This window comes from Vicugna pacos, chromosome 20 (assembly GCF_048564905.1).
Source record: "Vicugna pacos chromosome 20, VicPac4, whole genome shotgun sequence".
Lineage (NCBI taxonomy): Eukaryota > Metazoa > Chordata > Mammalia > Artiodactyla > Camelidae > Vicugna > Vicugna pacos.
Window position 1 is genome coordinate 42,006,472 of NC_133006.1, and position 19,171 is coordinate 42,025,642.

Consider the following 19,171-nt stretch of genomic DNA (forward strand, 5'->3'; position numbering starts at 1 on the left):
GCGCGCGCCGCCTCCTGGCCCCGCTGGGCTCGGAGCGGGCCTGGGCCGGGATCCTTGAGTCGGGCGGCCGGGCATCCCGTGTCCCCGCCCCTCCCGGGGCTCCCGCAGCGGCGGCGGTGGCGCGTCGGGCTGGAGGGGGCGCTCGCGCGCAGGAGCCGGCGCAGCAGGTGCCGCGGTTACCTCCACCGCGCGGGGGGAGAGGGGGCGGGCCGGGGCGCGGGAGGCGGAGGGAGGCCGGGTTGCCGAGCCGGGGAGCGCGGCCGGCGCGGCAGGCTAGCACCGAGCTCGCGGCTTCCGGGAGGCGCCGGGGTCGGATAAATACATCCCGAGCGCGCGGGGAGCGCGGAACCGCCCGCATCGCCCGCGCTGCGCTCCGCAGGGCTCCCGCCGGCCGGCAGAGGCACAGGCGCGGCGCCCGCTCCTCCTCCTCGCGCGGCGGGCGCGGAGACGCGGAGAGCGGCGGGCTCGGCCGCCAGCGCCCGGGCCGCTGAGCGGATGAGCGGCGGCGGCTGAGGGCCGCGGCCTCTGCCCGCCCTCCGCCCGGCGCCCGCCGGGGACGCAGCCGGGGCGCGGGTGGGCCGGGCATGGGGGCGCACTGACGCGCGCGGCGGCCGAGCGTCCCTCCGAGCGGCGGGCCCTCCTCGGCTGCGGCGGCGGCGGCGGAGGCGCCGGGCCCGCGCGCTCTGTCCGGGGCCCCGCGGGAGCCTCCGCTGCGCTCTATGCGCCTCTGCGGGCGCCGCGGGCCCGGACCATGGCGATAGATCGGCGGCGCGACACGGCGGGCGGCGGGCCCGGGCGGCTGCCGCCCGCGGCCGAGGAGAACGGCGCCCTGCCGCCTGGGGACGCGGCGGCCTCGGCGCCCCTCGGAGGACGCTCGGGCCCCGGCGGCGGCGGCGACATCCAGGCTCTGCCCGCGCCTCATGCCGCCGGCGGCCCGCACCCGAGCCTCCTGTTGCTGGACTACGACGGGTCGGTGCTGCCCTTCCTCGGGGGCCTGGGCGGCGGCTACCAGAAGACCCTCGTGCTGCTCACCTGGATCCCGGCGCTGTTCATCGGCTTCAGCCAGTTCTCGGACTCCTTCCTCTTGGACCAGCCCAACTTCTGGTGCCGCGGGGCCGGCACGGGCGCCGAGCCGGCGGGGGTCACGGCCGCGGGCCGATGGGGCGGCGGCGACCTGGCCAACTGGACCAGCCCCCCGACCACCCCCTTCCCCACCGCCGCCTGGGGAACGGCGGGCACCCTGGGCAACAGCAGCGGCGCGGACGGGGACGACGCGCCGCCCCTGCCGTCCCCTCCGGACAAGGGGGACAACGTCTCCAACTGCGACTGCCACGCGTGGGACTACGGCATCCGCACAGGCCTGGTCCAAAACGTGGTGAGCAAGGTAAGGGCCACGGCCGCCCGGCCTCGCGTCCCCCTCCCGAGCGCTTTGCCTTCCGCGGTCCCCGCGCCCTCGTGCAGACCCAGGTCCCGCAGTGGTGCGAGCCCGCGGGTCCACGCACCTCACGTGGGCTTGATCTCCGTCCGTCCCCTAAGCACACGGGTTTTCCCCGGGTGGGAAGCCAGGCTTCGGCAGCCCTCCGCGGTGGCAGTGCCTCCCAACTCCGAGGGGCGCCGTAGCCTTCCCGCGTTGGCATCCCAGCTCCGTCCCAGCGCACACATGGAAGGGGCTCCCCTCCCTCTACAAAGGCTCCAGCGTCCCTCCCCCACTCTCGAGCTGTCACTTCATTCAGGCTGGGGTGGCCCGCGGATGGCGAGGCCTGATCTGTCACCAGCCAGCCGGAGAGGACGCACCTCTCTCAAGGTCTCCGGCTGGAGCCAGGACCCGGCATCTGCCCTGTGCCTGGCCAGCTGCCCCCAAATCTCCCACAAAGAAATAGCATTCGCGAGAATAGGCCTTCCCAGGCGGTATCTCTGGCAGACCTCAGCCACCAATGGCTGACTTTGGAAACAGACTAAAGTCCACTAAGGAACCCAAGTTGTGGCCAGAGAAGCAAACAGCTTTTGAAAATTCCCTGTCCCCAAGCTCAGCCTGCCCCAAAGGTTGACATTTTTCACGTTGGGCTTTGCCACCACGGTGTTCCCTCAAATATCTCCCTAGGGCTTTAGAAAACACCACCGGGGTACAGGAAGGATGCTAAGAACTTCTGGTATTCTGGGACCACCCCTACCCTTACACAGCAGCTCTTCTGTCCAGGCACTGAGATCAGATCCTGGTCAGCTTTAGCTGAGTATCCAAGTGCTCCAGTCCAGTGGGGCCCCTCTAGCTGAGGCGCTGCACCCTGTGGACGGAGCAGGAGTGTGCTGAGAGTCCTAACACGGCCCACATGAAAACAGAACAGGCACTACTAGAAAATCAGCGCCTGCTGTCAGCTGTATTTCTGAACATAGGAGCGATTGTATGACAATGTGTCAAGCAACTTGCATGTTTTTGCCCCTTGAGTGTTTTAAAGGACTAATTTGCATTTCAGAGTCTATGTAGACCACTCCCCCACGTCTGGGTATTTTGTGGCAGAGTTTTAAATGCTTTGTTTAAATTCAAGACTGAAACTGGACAGCTTATAATAATCACTGTGCATGTATTCCATACCTCCCCCTGCCAACATGTGTTAGTAAACAGGCATGCCTCCTGAATGTGTAAAATGAAATTCTTACATCATCATAACCATGGTCTTCATCTCGTACCAGCCTAGCGAGAAGCGATCTGTCCTCTGGAGACTGTTGACTGGGAGGACCCTTCTGTTGGTTCACTTTGCTCCCCTCCAGTCAGCCTGTCCTTTGCAAAGGCATTTCTGTGACTCTGTTTCCCGTTGACGGGGGAGAGGTGGGGGCAGCCATATCAGTTTTTTGCCTCCTAGCGAGGAAAAATTAAGAACAATGACTATCTTAGCACTCTTTGTATGTCTGTGGAAGTAAGGACTTGCAAGGCATATTAAGCCTCTTTCTAAAGAAGAGGAGGAGTAAGGCAGATCACAGCAGATGTGGGCAGAGGGTGCTCTTTCCTGGGGTCGAGGGGAGGCCAACTTGAAAGTCAGGAGGTGAGACAGAATGTTATCTAGTGAGGACTCTGCCACGGATGGTGGGAAGAGAAAATTAACACAGTTCTTGAAAGCAGGCAGTGGGAGCAGCTGGGAGAGCCGGGCAGGTGTTCTCAGCAGGCCCTCGAGGGGGTCAGAGATGGCCCAAAGGCTGCACATGGTTTGGGGGCCCTGATGCGTCAGGTGCACACAGCTGGCAGGGCAGGCCAAGTGGTGGAGACTTGGGGACAATAGGCAGAGACACATTTTCCTGTAAGATAAAGACTGGGAAGGACGTATTGATTTTCACCAATAAGATCTAAATAAAGGCCTGTCCTTCCACAGTGTTCTGTTCCATAACCAATGCTTTAAAGGGCTTTTAAAGCACATTTTGGCAGGTCCCGAGGCTGACTTTCCTCTGCGGGCTGTGTCCGCCGGATCCCGTGTCAGATGTCCGAACGCGGAGTGTCTACGCAGTGGGTGCTGATTCCAGGGGTCAGGTGCCCGACTGCTTTGTTGGCAAGTGGGAGCAGAGGCAGAAGGCTTCTGCTTCTGTTAGTGGATGAAAGTTCAGGGTCTGAGAAGTTGCCTTTTGTCCCCTCTTCCTCCAGTGCGCACCATCTCCCCACGTGCAAGTAAGCCTCCGGTGGGTCTTTATCATTAGACCTGCGGCAGCTATGTGCCCCTCCCCGCAACACAGGCCCTGTTTGTCCCCAAGTGCTAGGTGGGGGGAGACACAGGACACCCACCAGACACATATTTCGTTATACTAAATTTAGTTTGTAAATATATATTATTGGCGTAAATATCATAGATCGTATAGGCCATAATAGCATCGACACACGGGGAACCGCCAAGCCAGGTCAAGTCCCAGGTTATTAGAGTTACAAGGCCCTCTCCCCACTCCAGAGAAACACCCCTGGTGTGGCCGACCCTTCCAGATGCCCTGTTCGCTGGGCGGACCCGCTGCCGTCACTCCTCCATGCAGAGGCGTGGTTTTGGTGGTTATGGCTCAAGGCACCTCATGCCTGTTTATGCTGCTCTTTCCTCGGAAGGATTCTTCTTCCTTGGTATAATACGTGCTTAGATGTCTGGTAACACCTAAGTACTCGGTTCTTTCCTGGCTGAGAAACGTCCAGCTCCTTCAGTCCTTCCATGCGGGACAGAACTTGCCGTACTGATCATTCCCCTCGGTGTACGTGTCCTCAGAGCTAACAAAGGTGACAGTCGATGCACGAAGGCTTTCTGTAGACATGTCATCTGTCTACCTCGAGGCCACGGCCACCAAACCTCAATGGGATCCTGTAAAGTCAGGGCTTCCTCAGCCTGTGCTCGAGTGACGGGCGTGCGCTGTAGGGTTCATCTTGCTAGTTTGGGGTTATCAGATCTCTCCAGTTAGGATCTTTTTTATTTCTATTTCTCACCTCGGTCCCTGGCATTTGTTATTGGTTCCGGAATTTGCAACGCCTTCAAAACAATAACACTAGTAACCATAACGCCGCCTTTCTTTTGTGCCCCCTGTAAAGTTTTCAAAACATTTTTACATGTTATTTCCTTAGATTGAGAACGTTGAGCGATCCAAGCCAGTCTTAACCCTGAGCGTTGTCCTGGATTTTAAGTCAGTTCACCACCCTTGGGTGGGTCACGTGTTCCATACCAGAGCCAGGTACTCATCTTCCCCGTGCGGTTTATAACTCTCCACTTTATCCATGGAGGATTGTCAGCACTTACTTAATACAAACCCACTGGCTTTAAAATCTCTCTCTCAATCATTTGCATGGTTTATCCTGCATTGTTCAGAGGGAACCCTTGTTGGTTTCCACTGCTCTCCACTTCCTTGAGTAACCCCTAGAATTTCCCCCCAATCAGTGTCAGCAACGTTTTCTGAGCTCCACTCTTTCTGTACATGAAAATTAGGAAGGTTGTCTGTCTCCAGTCTTCTGATACTTCTTCTGTTCTCCTTGAGTTCTCAGATGGCTGGCTTTCATCCTGTAAATAACCTGAGAGTTGTTTAAATATCCCAGGAAGTAATTTCAATTCTTTTCTGGGGCTCAAGACTAGAAGTTATTTAAAGTGACTCAGTACAGTTTAATTAGGGTGAAAAATAATTACCATATTATCAAAGTCAGAATATCTTTAGGAAGAACTCACCTACAGGTCATCCTAGCGGTGGTTTTATTTAGTTTGTCTGGTGTATACAACACAACAGGGAACATCTTTGTGCACGTCTGCTTTTAGAAATTGCCTATAATAGGTAAGGTACTCGGGCAGAAATCAGACAGTAAAAGTAACATTTCTTACCGTCTCTGCCTCCAGTTTCCCTCTACAGAAGCAACCATGGTTACCAGTTCCTTATGTATCCTTCCAGAAATATTCTAAGCATATTTTCATGTATATATTTTTCTCTCACAGACTGTAACATACCATATACACTGTTCTGTGCCTTTTGTTCACCTCCACTGGGGACGGGCTCATGTCAGTACAGGGAGCCCTGCACTCTTGTCTGTGTAATAATGTAACAAATCACCTAGTAAGGGGCACTTAGGTTGTTTCCAGTCTCTGCTGGTACACAGTATATAATGAAATTCTGGCACACATGGAGCTTTTAGAAATGGAGGGTCAAACTGGGCTACACTTTTATTTTGATAGAGGTTGTCAAAGTGCTCTCCACAGAGATCTCATTACCAACTCACACTTGCATCAATGGTGTGTGAGGTCCCGCTCCCACACCCCCCGGACCCGAGGGTTTATCATCCTTTTAAATGCCTCCTAGGTTGGTGTGTGGGAAATTGTATTTGGTCACTGTTGTCATTTGCATCCTCCTGTCACAAGGGACGTTAAGCATCTCTGACGTTTTTGAGCTGTTGTGTTTCCTTTGAGCAGCTGTCTCTTCACAGCCTTCGCTTTTTTGTGTATATATTTTGGGGGGACTTTATTTTCTTACTGATTTATGGAAGTACTTTATGCATAAAGTAAGTTAATCATTTTGGATATTTCATAACTGTTTTTTCCCCAGTTTGTTTGGTTTTTTTATTTCGCTTATGGTGCTCTTGTTATGCAGAGACTTGGTTTGTGTAGCACCAAAGGAATTAATCTTTTCATTTATGGTTCCCGGGTTTTGTTCGATTTAAGGCTTCCATGATCCTGGAATATTAGGGGGGAAAATTCCATGTTCTCTTCGAATATTTTTATGATCTCAGTGTCTCTCTTATTTGCTCCTGTTGAGCTATGTGGGTAAATTGCTAGGAAGGGAAGCCGGCGTTAGGTTGGTAGGTTGAAACAGCATGTCCTGCAGGCTTCGACTTGCTCGTGACAAGGTCCTACCCTTAGAACTTGGTTCATCCCTGTTGATGGAGGGACCAGAAGCTGCACAGTTGCTAAGCAGCTCTTCCATCTCTTGAGGGGGATTTGTCCCCAGGTCTCACCTTTCCTGCATCCTTTTCTGGACTGGCTGCAAAATCTCTTGCCTTTAGCATTTTTTCACAAGTCTCAATTCATTTTGGCCTTCAGCCCAAGGTAGGATTGGCCTCTGAATGTTCGTCCTGTTGTCGCCACAGACCAGCGGTGCTGGAGCCAGCTCGGCCCCACGTTCAGGACTCAGCCGGGCTGGTGGCCGGGTGTCGGCGGGGCGGGAGCGTTTATACCACGGAAATCAGCAAACGGCACACACCTGGGTTTATTTTTCTTGCAAGAAACAGCTGTGAAGCAATCATTATACCATTACCTGTGACTCTGGGCCACACCTCTTTTTTTTTTTTCCTTTAACCTCTCCTTCCCTCCCTCCTTCCTTTCACAGACGTGAGCGCCGATTCGGGGCCAGGCTTCGTGCTTTGTGTTGACATGACAGGCGGAAGTCGTGCAGCCCCCGTGGAGCTTAGAGACTAACGAGGGAGACACACCTTAACTAATTATAATCACATTTTAATTACTAACTGAGTTAAGTGAGCAGAAAGAAAGAGTAATGAGGGAGAGGACAACGAGCCTGGCCCAGATGGGCTGGCTCTGAGATGAGGCTGAGGCGGAGGGAGAGTGTGTGCGTGTCCCTGCGAGGGCGCGGTGTCTTCAAGGGCCCTGTGGCCCGCAGGAGCCTGGGACTGGCGGGGGCAGTGTAGCTGGGAACGCGGGGCTGGGTGACTCACAGCCATGAGGTGAACCCGGCCAGCTGAGGGCGGCCCAGGGAGAGCCTGTGGGGTGAGAAGAGGGCCTGGGGCTGGCCCTGTGCCTGCGGTGGAGACGTGGGGCGCCACGGACGGGCAGTGGGGAGGCCCAGGTCTGCTTAGGCTGCTAACAGAGGAGCTTGGGAGGAGCCGTGAGAGCCTCGCAGGCCCAGCCCAGGCTTGGGGCAAGTGCGCCGGCCCCTGCTCCCAGGGCTGTGGGCAGCAGAAGCACTGACCTAGAGAGTTCTAGCGTTTTCTCTTACCCTCTGGCTCAGAAGGGGAGGGTGCTCATTAAATTTCCACCAGGCTGAAAGACCCTGAAATGGGAAGCTCCTGGCCAGAACTGACTTCATTCAAACAGCTTCACCTCTGCCCAGCGCCCAGCGTAGGTAAAATCTGTCCTGGGCACAGCTAACCCGAGCGTTATCTTCTGGTCCAAAGTTCAGTGCATGGAGAAGAATGAGCCTGCAGGTCACTGGCGTGTCCAAAGCCATAGCTGCAGGGCCAGAACCTCTCACCTGCTCACCCTGCAGGGTGCTCCTGCCTCTGTCCTGGGGTTTGGGGGCTGGGGTGGCCGCCCTTTCTCTTGTCTTTACCGGCCAATCGGAGATGGTCCTGCTGCTCCCCGAGGACGGGGTGACCCTGTGCAGTGGCTACCTGTGGCCCCCTGGGGTGGGCTGTGCCCACCTCCCTGGGCAGACTTCCCGAATCTCTGCTCCTTCAGCCTTCCCTTCTGAGCCCACCTCCTGGAACCCTTTCCTCCTTCCTTCTGCGGGCTGGTCCCTGTTCCTCCTTCGGATCAGCCCAGTCCTTACACAGTGCTCGCAGCACCCAGCTGTGTCTGTCTGTCTGTCTCCCCCAGGACGGGGTGCCTTCCTCCCACTTCACCCACCAAGTCCTCACTGTGAATGTCTGAGCCTCCCTGAGCTGATGTCATGAAAAGGGTGAGAGCGTTTCAGTTTGGCAGGTGTGGGTTATGACCCGTTCATCTGCAGGAACCTCACGGGTGAAGTGGGCCCAGAGCTCCCCTTCCCTCCAGGGCTGCTGGGACGGGGGCAGAATGGGAGAGAGCCCTCCTCCCCCACCGCCCTCCCTCCAGGTGCCTGGCTCACAGGAGGCACCAGGAGACCTGATGCCTTTCTTCCTCATCTGTGGGGTGAGGACTGGCTGAACGAGTCAGGTCAGAAATGCTTAGCTGGGGTGGGGCTGACGCACCACACCTGGAAGAGTGGTGGATTCCATGGGAGGTCCGAGCTGCCTCTAGTGTTCGCCCAGAAACTGGTGACGTGGGGAGCGAGGTGTGCCCTTCAGACAGGATGCCCAGTCCTGGTGGCCTGAGGAGTCCAACCAGAAAGGACCTCCGGGGTTGGGCTGAAAGACCCTTTAAGGAGCTGGCTGGTTTTCAGAGTTCTTGTCTTAAAGCAGCAGGTGTCTCTGGCCGCAGGGCTCTGGGGTCTGAAAAGGAAGGGAGCTTCCTGGCCGGGGCCCTGGGATGGGAGGGGGCTCTGCCAAGTGCGTCTCTGCCTCCACTGAGGTCTGGGTCAGAAGTCTGAGTTCGTACCTTTGACGGAGGATGGTCTATGCAGCTTGAAGTCTGGGTTGCTGTGCTGGGAGGAAGTGGATCAGAGAGAAGGTGGAATTTTAAGGGGACGCAGATGGTAACCTGAGCCGGGACCGCAAGGATCAGAGAGCTGACTTCAGGGCAGGTGCTGACCGGGGAGGGGCCCGGCCCCGGCCCACCTGGGGTCTCGTCCCCACCGGGTCTGCGGGAGGCGTTGACCCTGAGCTCGGCCGTCCACAGACTGCTCTGCGATCTTAGCTTCTCCCAATGTTTTCCCAGTGCTGGTCATTACACATGGGCTGCCTCCCCCGAAGAGTGACTGGGAGATTCACAAGCCTGCGTTTCCGGGAAAGGGGGCAGGGTTATGGACTGATTTAAGTGGATTTCCCCTAAAACAAACCGTGGCTGTGTTAGAGCACAGCCCGCGCGGTCGAACACTAGCAAACCTCTCTTCTTAGGACTCGTTCGGTTGCAAGTCATGAGCACAGAATGCAAATTAATTAACCAAGTAGAAACGGAATTTATTGGAAAGATGCAGGGCTGGCTCAGGAACCTGAGGGCGGGGCCCAAGACCAGAAAACGGGGCGGGGGCTGTTTCAGGAGCCCTGCTGTCACCTCAGCCCCTTCAGAAGCTACATCGGCTTCCCCTGAAATCAGCTTCCCTCCCCTTTCAGACCGGCTTTGCTCACCTGGTCCCTGGTCAGACCACGGCCGGCACGGAGGTGAGCAGCCCTCTGTCCAGCTCCAGATTCCTGGGTGCAATTGCGATGTGCAGCTGGGCAGGGAAGGCAGGTTGCAGAGCACGGGGTGTGGCTACCCAGGGCGGGGGGGCCCCTTCAGACCATGGGACAGGGGGCAGCTGTATCTGCTCTTCATTGGGGTGGAAGGAACTAGAGATGGATCTTTGGACAGTTGATGGAAAATAAATGAATACTGGTGATTTCACCATTAAGAGCTTTAGATGAAGTATTCTTTTTCTTCCCAAAGATTCAGGATGTAATTTACCTGGCTCCTTCAGCTTAGCAGGAATACCCTTTTGAGGAAATAGGTAGAGATGGCCTCAGTTACGGGCTCCAGATCAGAGGGAGGTCAGAGCGAACCCCTGGGCAGACACTGAAATGTGTATCAAAGTCTGGCCCCCACCCCTGCCCAGCTCAGGGCAGGTACCCTGACTCCTCCAAGCCTTTCTTCTAGCCAGGACCAGCCGCGTAACTTGTGGGCCCCACACGAGCTGAAAATGCAGGGCCCCTTGTGCAACAACAATTACCAAGATCAGAGCACTAAGCCAATTGTGGCCCCTGTGAGCCAGGCTCCGCTGCTGGGGACCCCCCACCCCCTGCCTGTCGTGATCACAGAGCCATTGTCACGGACGCAAAGCCACGCAAGTGTTCCCTGTGCCTTTCCAAGTCCTTCCTGATTTCAAATCCTTTCTGCGTCCCTACTCCTTTGCTGTGTTTGTATCTTTTTCTCGATTTCTTGCAGTGAAGCTATAACTCACCCGGGGCGAGGGTGGGGACAGCTGGCCCCAACCGGTTTTGTTCTGGATCTTCGGTTAGCCCGGGGCCTGCAGGGGCCCCAAGGAGCTGGGAGGCTTCGAACCGGGGGCGAGACAGTCAGCTTTCTTATCTGAGCGGTGAACCGAGAGCTGAGTCACAGGAGCCTGCGGGGAGGAGTGCCAAGTCGGAGGAATGCCGGTTAAGTGTTTATCAGCCTTTTTCGTTGTTGTTGTTTTCTGGCTTTTTTTAAAGTAGGGAAGAGGGTCAGCCTTTACACAGCATCATCCTGCTTGCTAAGAGTCACACTGTATTTCTTCGCATCATTTCAGGACGGAGCCCAGGGAAGAGGATGCCCGCGTAAACTAGCCTCAGGAGTCCCAGGGGTCCTGTTAAGTTGTGGGTGGTCACACTCTTGGCCTCAGTTTGCACTGCACACTGTCTCCTCCCAGATTAGGTTAAAAGCTGCTCCTTCTGCGCGTTTAAGAGATGCTTTGCAAACTGGACACCCTTGATTGTTCCCTCCCGAGGAACCCGCTGTTCTCAAGTGGATATACGTGCTGTTTGCAGAATAGTTTTTGTCCAACTTAAAATTTTTTTAATTGTGGCAAAATATACATAAGATAAAATTGACCATTTGAACCCTTTTTAAGCTTACAGTTCAGTGGCATTAAATCCAGTCACAGTGTTGTGCAACCATCGCCACCATCCGTCCCCAGAACTTTCTCATCTTCCCAAACTGAACCTCACTCACTCAGACTCCGACACACAACAAAATTGGGTGATTGGCTTAGAAACAGTGCTTTTTCCTCTTTCTTCTGCTTACTTCCTTTTATTTTATTTAGTTTTTTTTTTAAAGGAAAATGCTGTATCAGTTTGGACCTAGGCAGCAACCCAGGACTTGGGCTGAGACCCTCCTCCTCCCAAAGAGCAAAAAAAAATAGAAGAAAAAAAGAAACTGACTGCCCCCCGCCCGCCCCCACTGCTCTGCTTGCGTCTCTGTGAATTTGACTCCTCTCGGTACCTCACTGAAGTGGAGTCGTTTTTTGTCCTTTTGTGACCGGCTTGCTTCAAACGAGCAGCGTGTCCGCAAGGTTCATCCACGTTGTAGCTCGTGTCAGGACTTCCTTCCTATCTGTGGCTGAACAATAATGTTCCATTGTGTTGATCCCACTTGTGTTTATCCATCGTCCGTCAGTGGACAGTGGGTTGCCTCCTCCTTTTGGCTGCTGTGACAATGCTGCTGTGAACACAGGTGTGTCCTACGACTTGAAAATGGTTATGTCCAGCCCCGCCCCCGTCAGGCCGTGTCGCAGCCACCCGTGTGGCGCCTGCGCTGGTCCTGCTCTCAGAACATCTGCTCCTTCCTGGGCAGCGACCTGATGGACAGAAGACGCCTCTGCCCCAGAGATGAGCTCCTGGTGCAGCAGAGCCCAGAGTCAGGTGGAGGGTTCCAGGCACACATGGGCTGGGCCGTGCTGGGCAGAGGGCTCCCGGGGTGGGAGCTACGGTGTGGGGCGCAGGGGTGAGCTCACCTGGGGTGTGGGCAGGTGGGGAGTGTGCCTGGCTTGAGGAGCCTCGCTGGCCAGGAGGGCTGGGGAGCAGTGCTCAGGCCGGCCCGTCCGTGCCATGTCCTCAGGACCCTCCAGCCCCTCCATCCAGCCTCTGCCGCAGCCCCTTCCCAGAGGTTTTGACCAAGGGCCTCTCCATCTCAGTTTGTCCGCCCCTGGGAGGTGCCAGCTCTGCCAGTCCCGCCTCACCCGGGCCCCATGGTCCCAGTGCCGCAGAGAGAGTCAGACTGGCCTGATGCCAGACCCGTGGACAGCGTCAGGGATGTCAGGCGGCCTCTCTGTGGCCTTGGCACTGACCGTTCGGTCCTCCACCCCATCTCAGGGTGGGCGCTACCTTCCCTGGATTCCCTTCTGCTCCGTGGTGTACCCGCCACCAGTCTCCTGAGAGAGTCCTTCTCATCATCCACCCATTAAGGTCGTCCCCAGGTGTCCTAGCTCCTTACAGGCCACAGGACAAGCACCACACTCGGGGTGGCTGAAACACCACAAATTTATTCCCTCACAGTCTGGAGGCTGGACATCCAAGGTCAAGGTGTCGGCAGGGCTGGTTTCTCCCAAGGCCTCCCTCCTGGGCTGGTGGACGCCACCTTCTCCCCGTGTCCTCAAGGTCATCCCTCTGTGTGTGTCTGTGTCCTCATCTCTTCTTATAAGGACACCAGTCCTGTTGAATCAGGGTCCACCTCAGTGACCTCACTGTAAGTGAGTTACCTCTGCAAGGGCGTTATCTCCAAATACAGCCACGTTCTGAGGCGCTAGGGGTCAGGACTTCACACGGGAGAGTCTTCTGGGCGAGGGGACACCTGGGTTCCAGCGGGCGGCCTGAGCAGGGCAGCCCCAGGGCCTTACCTGTACCCTGGATGTTTGCTCGAAGCCCCAGACCTGTGTATCCGATTACCTGCTGGCCTGGCCCCCTCCTCCAGCCTCTGGTCTCATCCACCCCCTCGCCCCCGATCCCGGTGTTTTGGTCTAAATTTAGCTGACTGGCTCTTTTACTCCCGGGCTTCAAGTCCTTCGTGGCACACCGTGGCCTTTACAAGGAAGTCGGGCCTGGTGGGCGGGTTTTCACGGCCCCTGCCTGCTTCTCCTGCCGCTGCCTTTCAAGCCGCTGCTTTTCAGGGCTTGTGGTCACGGAGCCTTTTCTCCGAGTGAAGCTCCGTGCAGACAGAATTGGTCTTTCGGGTCTAGGCTTGGAGGGGTGGCGTCAGGGGCCCCTAGGGTCAACTGGGGAGCTTGCGGGACACCTGGGGGGCCCGGGCACCCGGTGTTTTTAGAAAGATCTCGGACATTTCCGCGTGGTACAATGCCTCCCCCAGGGGACACGTGGCAGTGCCTGGAAGCACTGTGGTTGTCACAACGGAGACGGGGGTGCCACTGGCATCTGATGGGCAGGGACCGGGGTGCTGCTGACCACGGGGCGCAGGGCAGCCCCCCGCAGCCAAGGGTGACCTGGCCCAAACGTCAGGAACACCGAGTCGGAGACACCCTGGCGTGGCCGGTATAGGAGTTCACTGTGCTCCCTGACCCCGCCCAGCAGACGGCCCGGGGTCAGCCCCGGTGAGACCGTGGCTCCCCTGCAGGGGGCGTCTCATGCTGCAGGGAGTGAACGACCACCCGGCGGGCCTCGACCCCCGAAGAAGGGTCTGCTGAGCGGATGAGTGCTGCAGCCCAAGGGTCCACATGGGGTCAGCCCAGCCTGGGAGGCCCCAGCGTGTTTACCTACAAACGGGTAATGCCGGTGACCCACTCCTTAAATGGGTCCTTTGACCCTCTGCTTAGAACGGTGGTTAATTACTTGAAAACGGAACATTTATTTGCAAGTAAAAGGTATTTATTTTCAACATGGCTCTCATTCAGACTCGCCTTTTCCATAATTAATTCCCATTACGGAGGGTTGATAGTGTTTTCAGCGACAGGAAACGAGAGCTCCCGGGGGACAGGGACACAGAGTGCTAGAGGCCAGAGCCAGACGCAAACATGGTTTACGGTGTCTGAGTAACAGAGCTGGGTGGCCCCCTCTGCGCAGGCGGGGTGCCCGGGGTGGTCCTAGCGTGACATCCCCCACGACACGTGTCCATCTGAAAGTCAGCCTGGTCACCGGGACTGCGGACCAGGGGCCCCTCCACTAACTGGAGCCGACCGCCCGGCTCCAGGGGGCGCAGACCCCAGGCGCCACCTGCCCATCTGTCCCAGCCAGCGAGATCCTTTGTCCTCAAGTGCTCACAGCACTGTCCGTCAGCCAGCCCACTGCCATCCTCCTCCTGAGGCTCTGTGCCTGGCGCTTCTGCGTCCCTGGGAAAGAGCAGCCCAGGGCTGCAGGTGGGAGATGTAGCCAAGTGTCCGGGGCTGTGGGTGTCTTAGCTGGCTCTCAGCAGTAACTTCTGAGTAGGAAACAAAGATGCATCGACCGGCGGCCACCCAGTGAGAGGTCGAGGAAGGTGGGAAGTGGCACGCCCTTGTCGGGGCCTGTCCGCAGCCCGGAAACTTCTGGGGCTGTGGCACGTTGAGCCGCCAGCTCTTCTGGGCTCCAGAGCAGGGTTTTTATTATTCCATTGTAATAGAAGATTTGTTTTTAATCTTTTCCTGGGAAGTCCCATAAGAAGCAACTTTTCAAAAGTGGGTATCATCAAGGCTAGGGGGGCGGCTTGCAGTTTTTGGTTCCGTGTGCCGGCTGATAACAGGCTTGAGCTGAACTGAATTGTGGTTTAAGCATAAGCCGCGGCTTCACTCCGTAATTAGCTTCTCGCCTGCCATCTTGTTTTCCCGCATTTGTAAACCTGGTCCTGCTTTGCACGGAGTCTCAGATACGTGACTAAAGGGAGGCTGGTGGAGAAAGAAAAACTACGGCCAGTAACAGTCCGGGGGGAACGGAAACGACCTTGAACAGGCGGAAGGTGACCAGAACTTAGAGGCTCAGTTACCAGGCCAGGGTGGGCTTTTCAGCCTTTAAAAGGCGTTTTCTCCTGCCGAGTGAGGGCGACGGTGCTCAGCGCCTTCCGTTAGTGACCTGCTTCGATCTGTGCGCAGAGCAGAGTCATGGCCTCACCTGTGACGTTCTCGCGGGGAGGACCCACTCCTTTTGAGCAGCACGTCCCAGCTGCGCGCTGGCCGCTCTAAGCAGCGCCCTTCCCCTCCTGTTCTCAGCATCTGACAGGTGGGGAAACGGAGGCTAAGATGCTACGGAATTTGGCCAGCGGCACGGTGTTAATTATTCCCAGCAGGAGTGGGCGTGGGAGGAGAGTCAGCCCCCCAGGGCCGCCCCCCACCCCAGCCTGCAGACCTTAACGGAAGGAAATGCAGGTGGCCGGCTCCCACCGTTTTTGTACATTGATAAACCGTGGCGCTTTTCACAGGGTTTCCGCGTTTCTTCACGTTTGTGAGTCACTTGGCGTTTTGTCGGGATGCGTCTTTGCGGCCGGGCACACGCATCCTCCCAGGATGAACGTGCGCCTGTGGAAGCAGGTTAAGCAACCAGGGATGCACTTTCCTGGAGGGCGGTTTACGAGTTGGAAGTCCCGCCATGTTCGGCATAAATGATGCTTTACCGTGGTGGCTGTTGGAGTTACTGAGCCGAAGAAGCAGGACCTCCCTGGAGGCAGCTCCACGCGTGGGTCGGTGAGCTTCGGATGGCAGTTGTGCACAGCAGCCAGGGAGCTTGGTTCCTTCAGGTTTTCTAAAAGCGGCCCTATGATTTGAAAAAAGACATTCTGAAAAATGATTACGTGGGGGCTTGGTCACCGACTGGCAGCCGTGAGCCGGGGTTGGCCTGGCAGAGACAGCTGTGCCGCGGGCAGGGCCGTGCGGAGCGCAGGGGGCCCGGCGGCCGGGGCAGGAGACCCGGGGCTCCACCCCTAGGTCTTCTCACTTCACCGCTCAAACCTCCAGCTCCCGGAGCTACTTAGCCTCCTGGAACTTGATTTCTGAGGCAGAGATGCCGCTTAATGCATGGGCTTTGTGGGGATTAAGTGAAATGCCATCTTGGAGCTCCCTCTCCGCAGAGTGTGCACTTTGAGACCCGAGTCCTTTTCTCGAGAAGCCGCTGTTGGGCCGGGAGGGCTGTCCTCTTGTCAACAGCCTGATGCGTCGTACATCTCCCAGTTACCCAGCCGTTAACTTGGCACCTTGAAACAAAACCTCTGGAAGGTCGTGGGACGAAATTGAGATCAGCCCCGGCAAAGGACCATCTAGGTGGTGTGTGGCCAGCCGACTGGGCCTCGGCCACGCGTGGCTGCACTGCTTTCTTGCCTTCAGGAAAAACCTGGGCGACAAGGCTTAGCTAGGAGGTGCAGCAGCTCCCACCAGGTAGAGATGACCTGAGAGTTCATCTGGACTCGTTCGTGTCTTTTCAGTCTGTTGACCAGTGACTGACCCAGAGTCTGCACCCTTGTGCTCAGGGTGCCCACCTGTGGGTGCCGTGTGGAACAAGGCTGCACCTGACGACCCCCCCAACGCCTCTGCACCCAGTCACTCTCTCCCTTTCTCTCCTCTGTCCCCTGAGCAGTGAGCTCAGGGATTTGGTCCTCTTCCTCGGAAAGGCTGCCTTCCTTTTTTTTGTTTGTTGGTTTTATTTTTTGGCAGGGGAGGTAATTGGGTTTATTCATTCATACGGTTATTTATTTGATGGAGGTGCTGGGGATTGAACCCAGGACCTCGTACATGCTAAGCACACGCTCTGCCCTCCCGCAAGGCTGCCTTCCTTGATCAGGGTGTTTCTAACAAGAGGGGCGTCAAGCTGGAGCCATTGTAAGGTCTAATTTCAGTTGATATTTGAGTTCTGCCCTTCTCTAACTCCGTGCCTGCCCCAAGGGCTGGCTCCTTCCTGCCCCAGACTTCTGATCTCTTCCAGTGCACTTGTCTCTCCACTCACCCCCGAGCCCCTGCCTGGACAAGACTTGGAAAGTTCAGAAGCGGAAGTCGCAGCCAGACGGAGCCCCGGTCCCCTCCGATGTGCGCTCCCAGCATCTCAAGGGCACCTGCCACCACAGCCTGTCTTCCACCCTTAGACTTGACAGCAAGGATAACACTTTCTGCCCTGTGTTTCCTGAGGTCCAACCGGTAAATAGTCACTAAATACTGAAGCCGTGCCACCCTCTGAACACGCAGAGGAGCCCCCAGGGGCCTGGGCCAGGATGCCCCCAGTGGTGACACAGAGGGACATACCAATTTGTGTGAGGTCAGAACCTAAGAGCTGGGAGCCTGGCTTGAGCTTTGCGAGAAGTTGAAGCCCGGGGAGGGAGCTGGTGTCATGAGAGGCAGGAAGGCACGTCACGCGTCCTTTTCTCATGTCTCCCCGTCAGGAGCGTGCTCTCCGGTGGAGACATGAGAGGTTGGGCCCTGGAGGGGGTTTTCTGAGACCAATCCGGGAGATAGACCATGCAGGCAGGGAGTGGTGTCCAGGACTCCAGCTCTTCAAGATGGGGCGTGCCTTCTGTGTTGAAGCAAAACATGACTGTTCACCTCCTGGGCTTGTCATTGATAGAACTGTCATTACACGATTTTATTTCACTTTGTAAAATTTTGGTAAAATATATATATAATTCAATTTACCATTTAAACCATTTAGGTGTATATATAGTTCATTAGCTCTAAGTACATTCACAGTGTGGTGCAACCATCACCACCATCCATCTCCAGAACTTTTTCATCTTCCTAGATGGAAACTCCACCTGCTTCAAACTCTAACTCCCCATGCCCCTCCCTCCGCCCCAGCACCCACCGTCCTGCTCTGTCTCTGTGAATCGTTCGACTCTAGGGACCTCATATAAGTGGAATCAGACAGTATTTGTCCTTCTGTGATAAGCTTATTTCATTGAACTTCATGTCCTCAGGGTTCATCCATGTTGTAGCCAGTGTCAGGATTTCCTTCCTTTTCAGGGCTGAATAGTACTCCATTGTGGAATATTATTCCACCACCTTTTCTGTGTCCATTCATGTGTCTGCAGACCCACAGGCTGCTTCTACTTTCTGGCTGTTGTGAATAAAGCTGCTTTGCACATGGATGTACAGATATCTGTTTGTGTCCCTGCTTTCGCATCTTTTGGGTGTGTGGACTCCATGCAGGGTGCTGCAGAGGACGCACACGCCACTGGACTTGGGCTCGAGCATCCTCCTGCCAGAGCAGCGGGGACGTGCGGCGCAGGTCCGTCTCTGTCCAAAGAGGCTGAGTTGCACACGGTGCCGCTTTTTGTTGTGCCTGACCTTTTGCGTATCATTTCCTGCGAGTATTTAGTGTTTGTCCATCTGTTACCAATTAACCTTTACAGTCTCTGGCGAAGACGGAGGAGCATCGTTGTCATTTTTATTTTCTCTGGTCAAAGGTGGAAAGCAGAGCCCTGTGCTTCCTTTGACTGCCCTTTGACACACATGAACAGCAGCCCTCCTCCCCTCGCGGAGATGCAGGGGCGGCAGAATTTTTACCCCAGGCTCAAAATCCTGAATTGTCACGTGCTCTAATTTGTCTTATGACCGTAGATTAGGTCACAGGCCCAAGGAAAAGTCCAGGGCAACACCTCTCATTCTGCAACCTGAAAACATGCCCAGTAACGTGTGTGTGTCGGGGGTGGTTTCCAAGGCCCCTGAGTTTGGGAAGTGCCGCCACAGAGCTTCCTCTTCGGGCTTCACGGTGCATGGGAATGGTAAAGGCCCTGAGAAGTCCTGCAGGAGCGACTCCAGCTCCACTCCAGCTGTTACCCAGATAAACAGGCGTTGGTGCCCTTTCGAGCACCTGCAGAAAATGCCTCAGCTGCAGCCTTAGAAGTCAGTGCGTCTTAAAGATGCGGTCGCGCGAGGCAGGACAGTCCAGCCGCAGGATCCATTTACGGCCTGTTCCCCTGTCCCGTCTTTTGCTTCCTGTGAGCCCTAGAGGGAGGGAGAGTCATGGGGAGTGCCAGCGGTGGTCCTGGTGCCCCCGTGACCAGCTGTGTAAGGGCCGCTCTCTGGAGCAGGTGGTTAATGGAGCCTTTTCGTTTGGTCGTCTGTGAATTGCACCCTGTCAGAGGATGCCTTCGGCTGGGATGGGGTCCAGGTACCCTGGTTTGGTTAGCAAGGCTGAGCCCGCCAAACCCCAGACTCAGACGCAGTTAGTCCTGTGGCAGAAAGAGCCGGTTTCCAGAGGGTTCTCGGGCTGGGCTGCCGCACAAGGTCCCAAGTGCCCTCGTCCCAAATGCACTCCCGGCAGAAGACGTCTCTCCGGAGCTGCCTGTCCCAGGCCAGTCGCCAGTGTTGCACCCTGTGTGGTTCTGACCGGCCTGGCGGGTGATGGGGGCCCAGGACACCCACGCCGCCGTCGGGGGCCCACATGGGAGACCACTTGAGGCCCAGCCTGGTCGCCTGCGGTCACTTTGGCCTGAGGGGTCTCTGCCCCTTCCTCCCTCCT

General features: G+C 56.4%; 1 protein-coding gene across 6 annotated transcripts in view; it reads left to right on the forward strand.

The window, feature by feature from the left end:
• The first annotated feature begins 216 nt into the window (after window positions 1-216).
• Window positions 217-19,171, forward strand: part of SLC22A23 (solute carrier family 22 member 23) — a 126,048-nt gene continuing 107,093 nt past the window's right edge. For 5 of the 6 annotated variants that reach the window (XR_012062505.1, XM_072945765.1, XM_072945766.1 and 2 more), the window contains exon 1: window positions 217-1,384. Coding sequence is in view for 5 of the 6 variants with exons in the window: in XM_072945765.1 (XP_072801866.1) it covers window positions 752-1,384 (633 nt within the window). In the remaining variant the exon portion in view is untranslated. Of the gene's footprint in view, window positions 1,385-16,602; window positions 17,634-19,171 lie in introns of those variants that run through there. The other variant, XM_072945770.1, reaches the window with a different exon arrangement.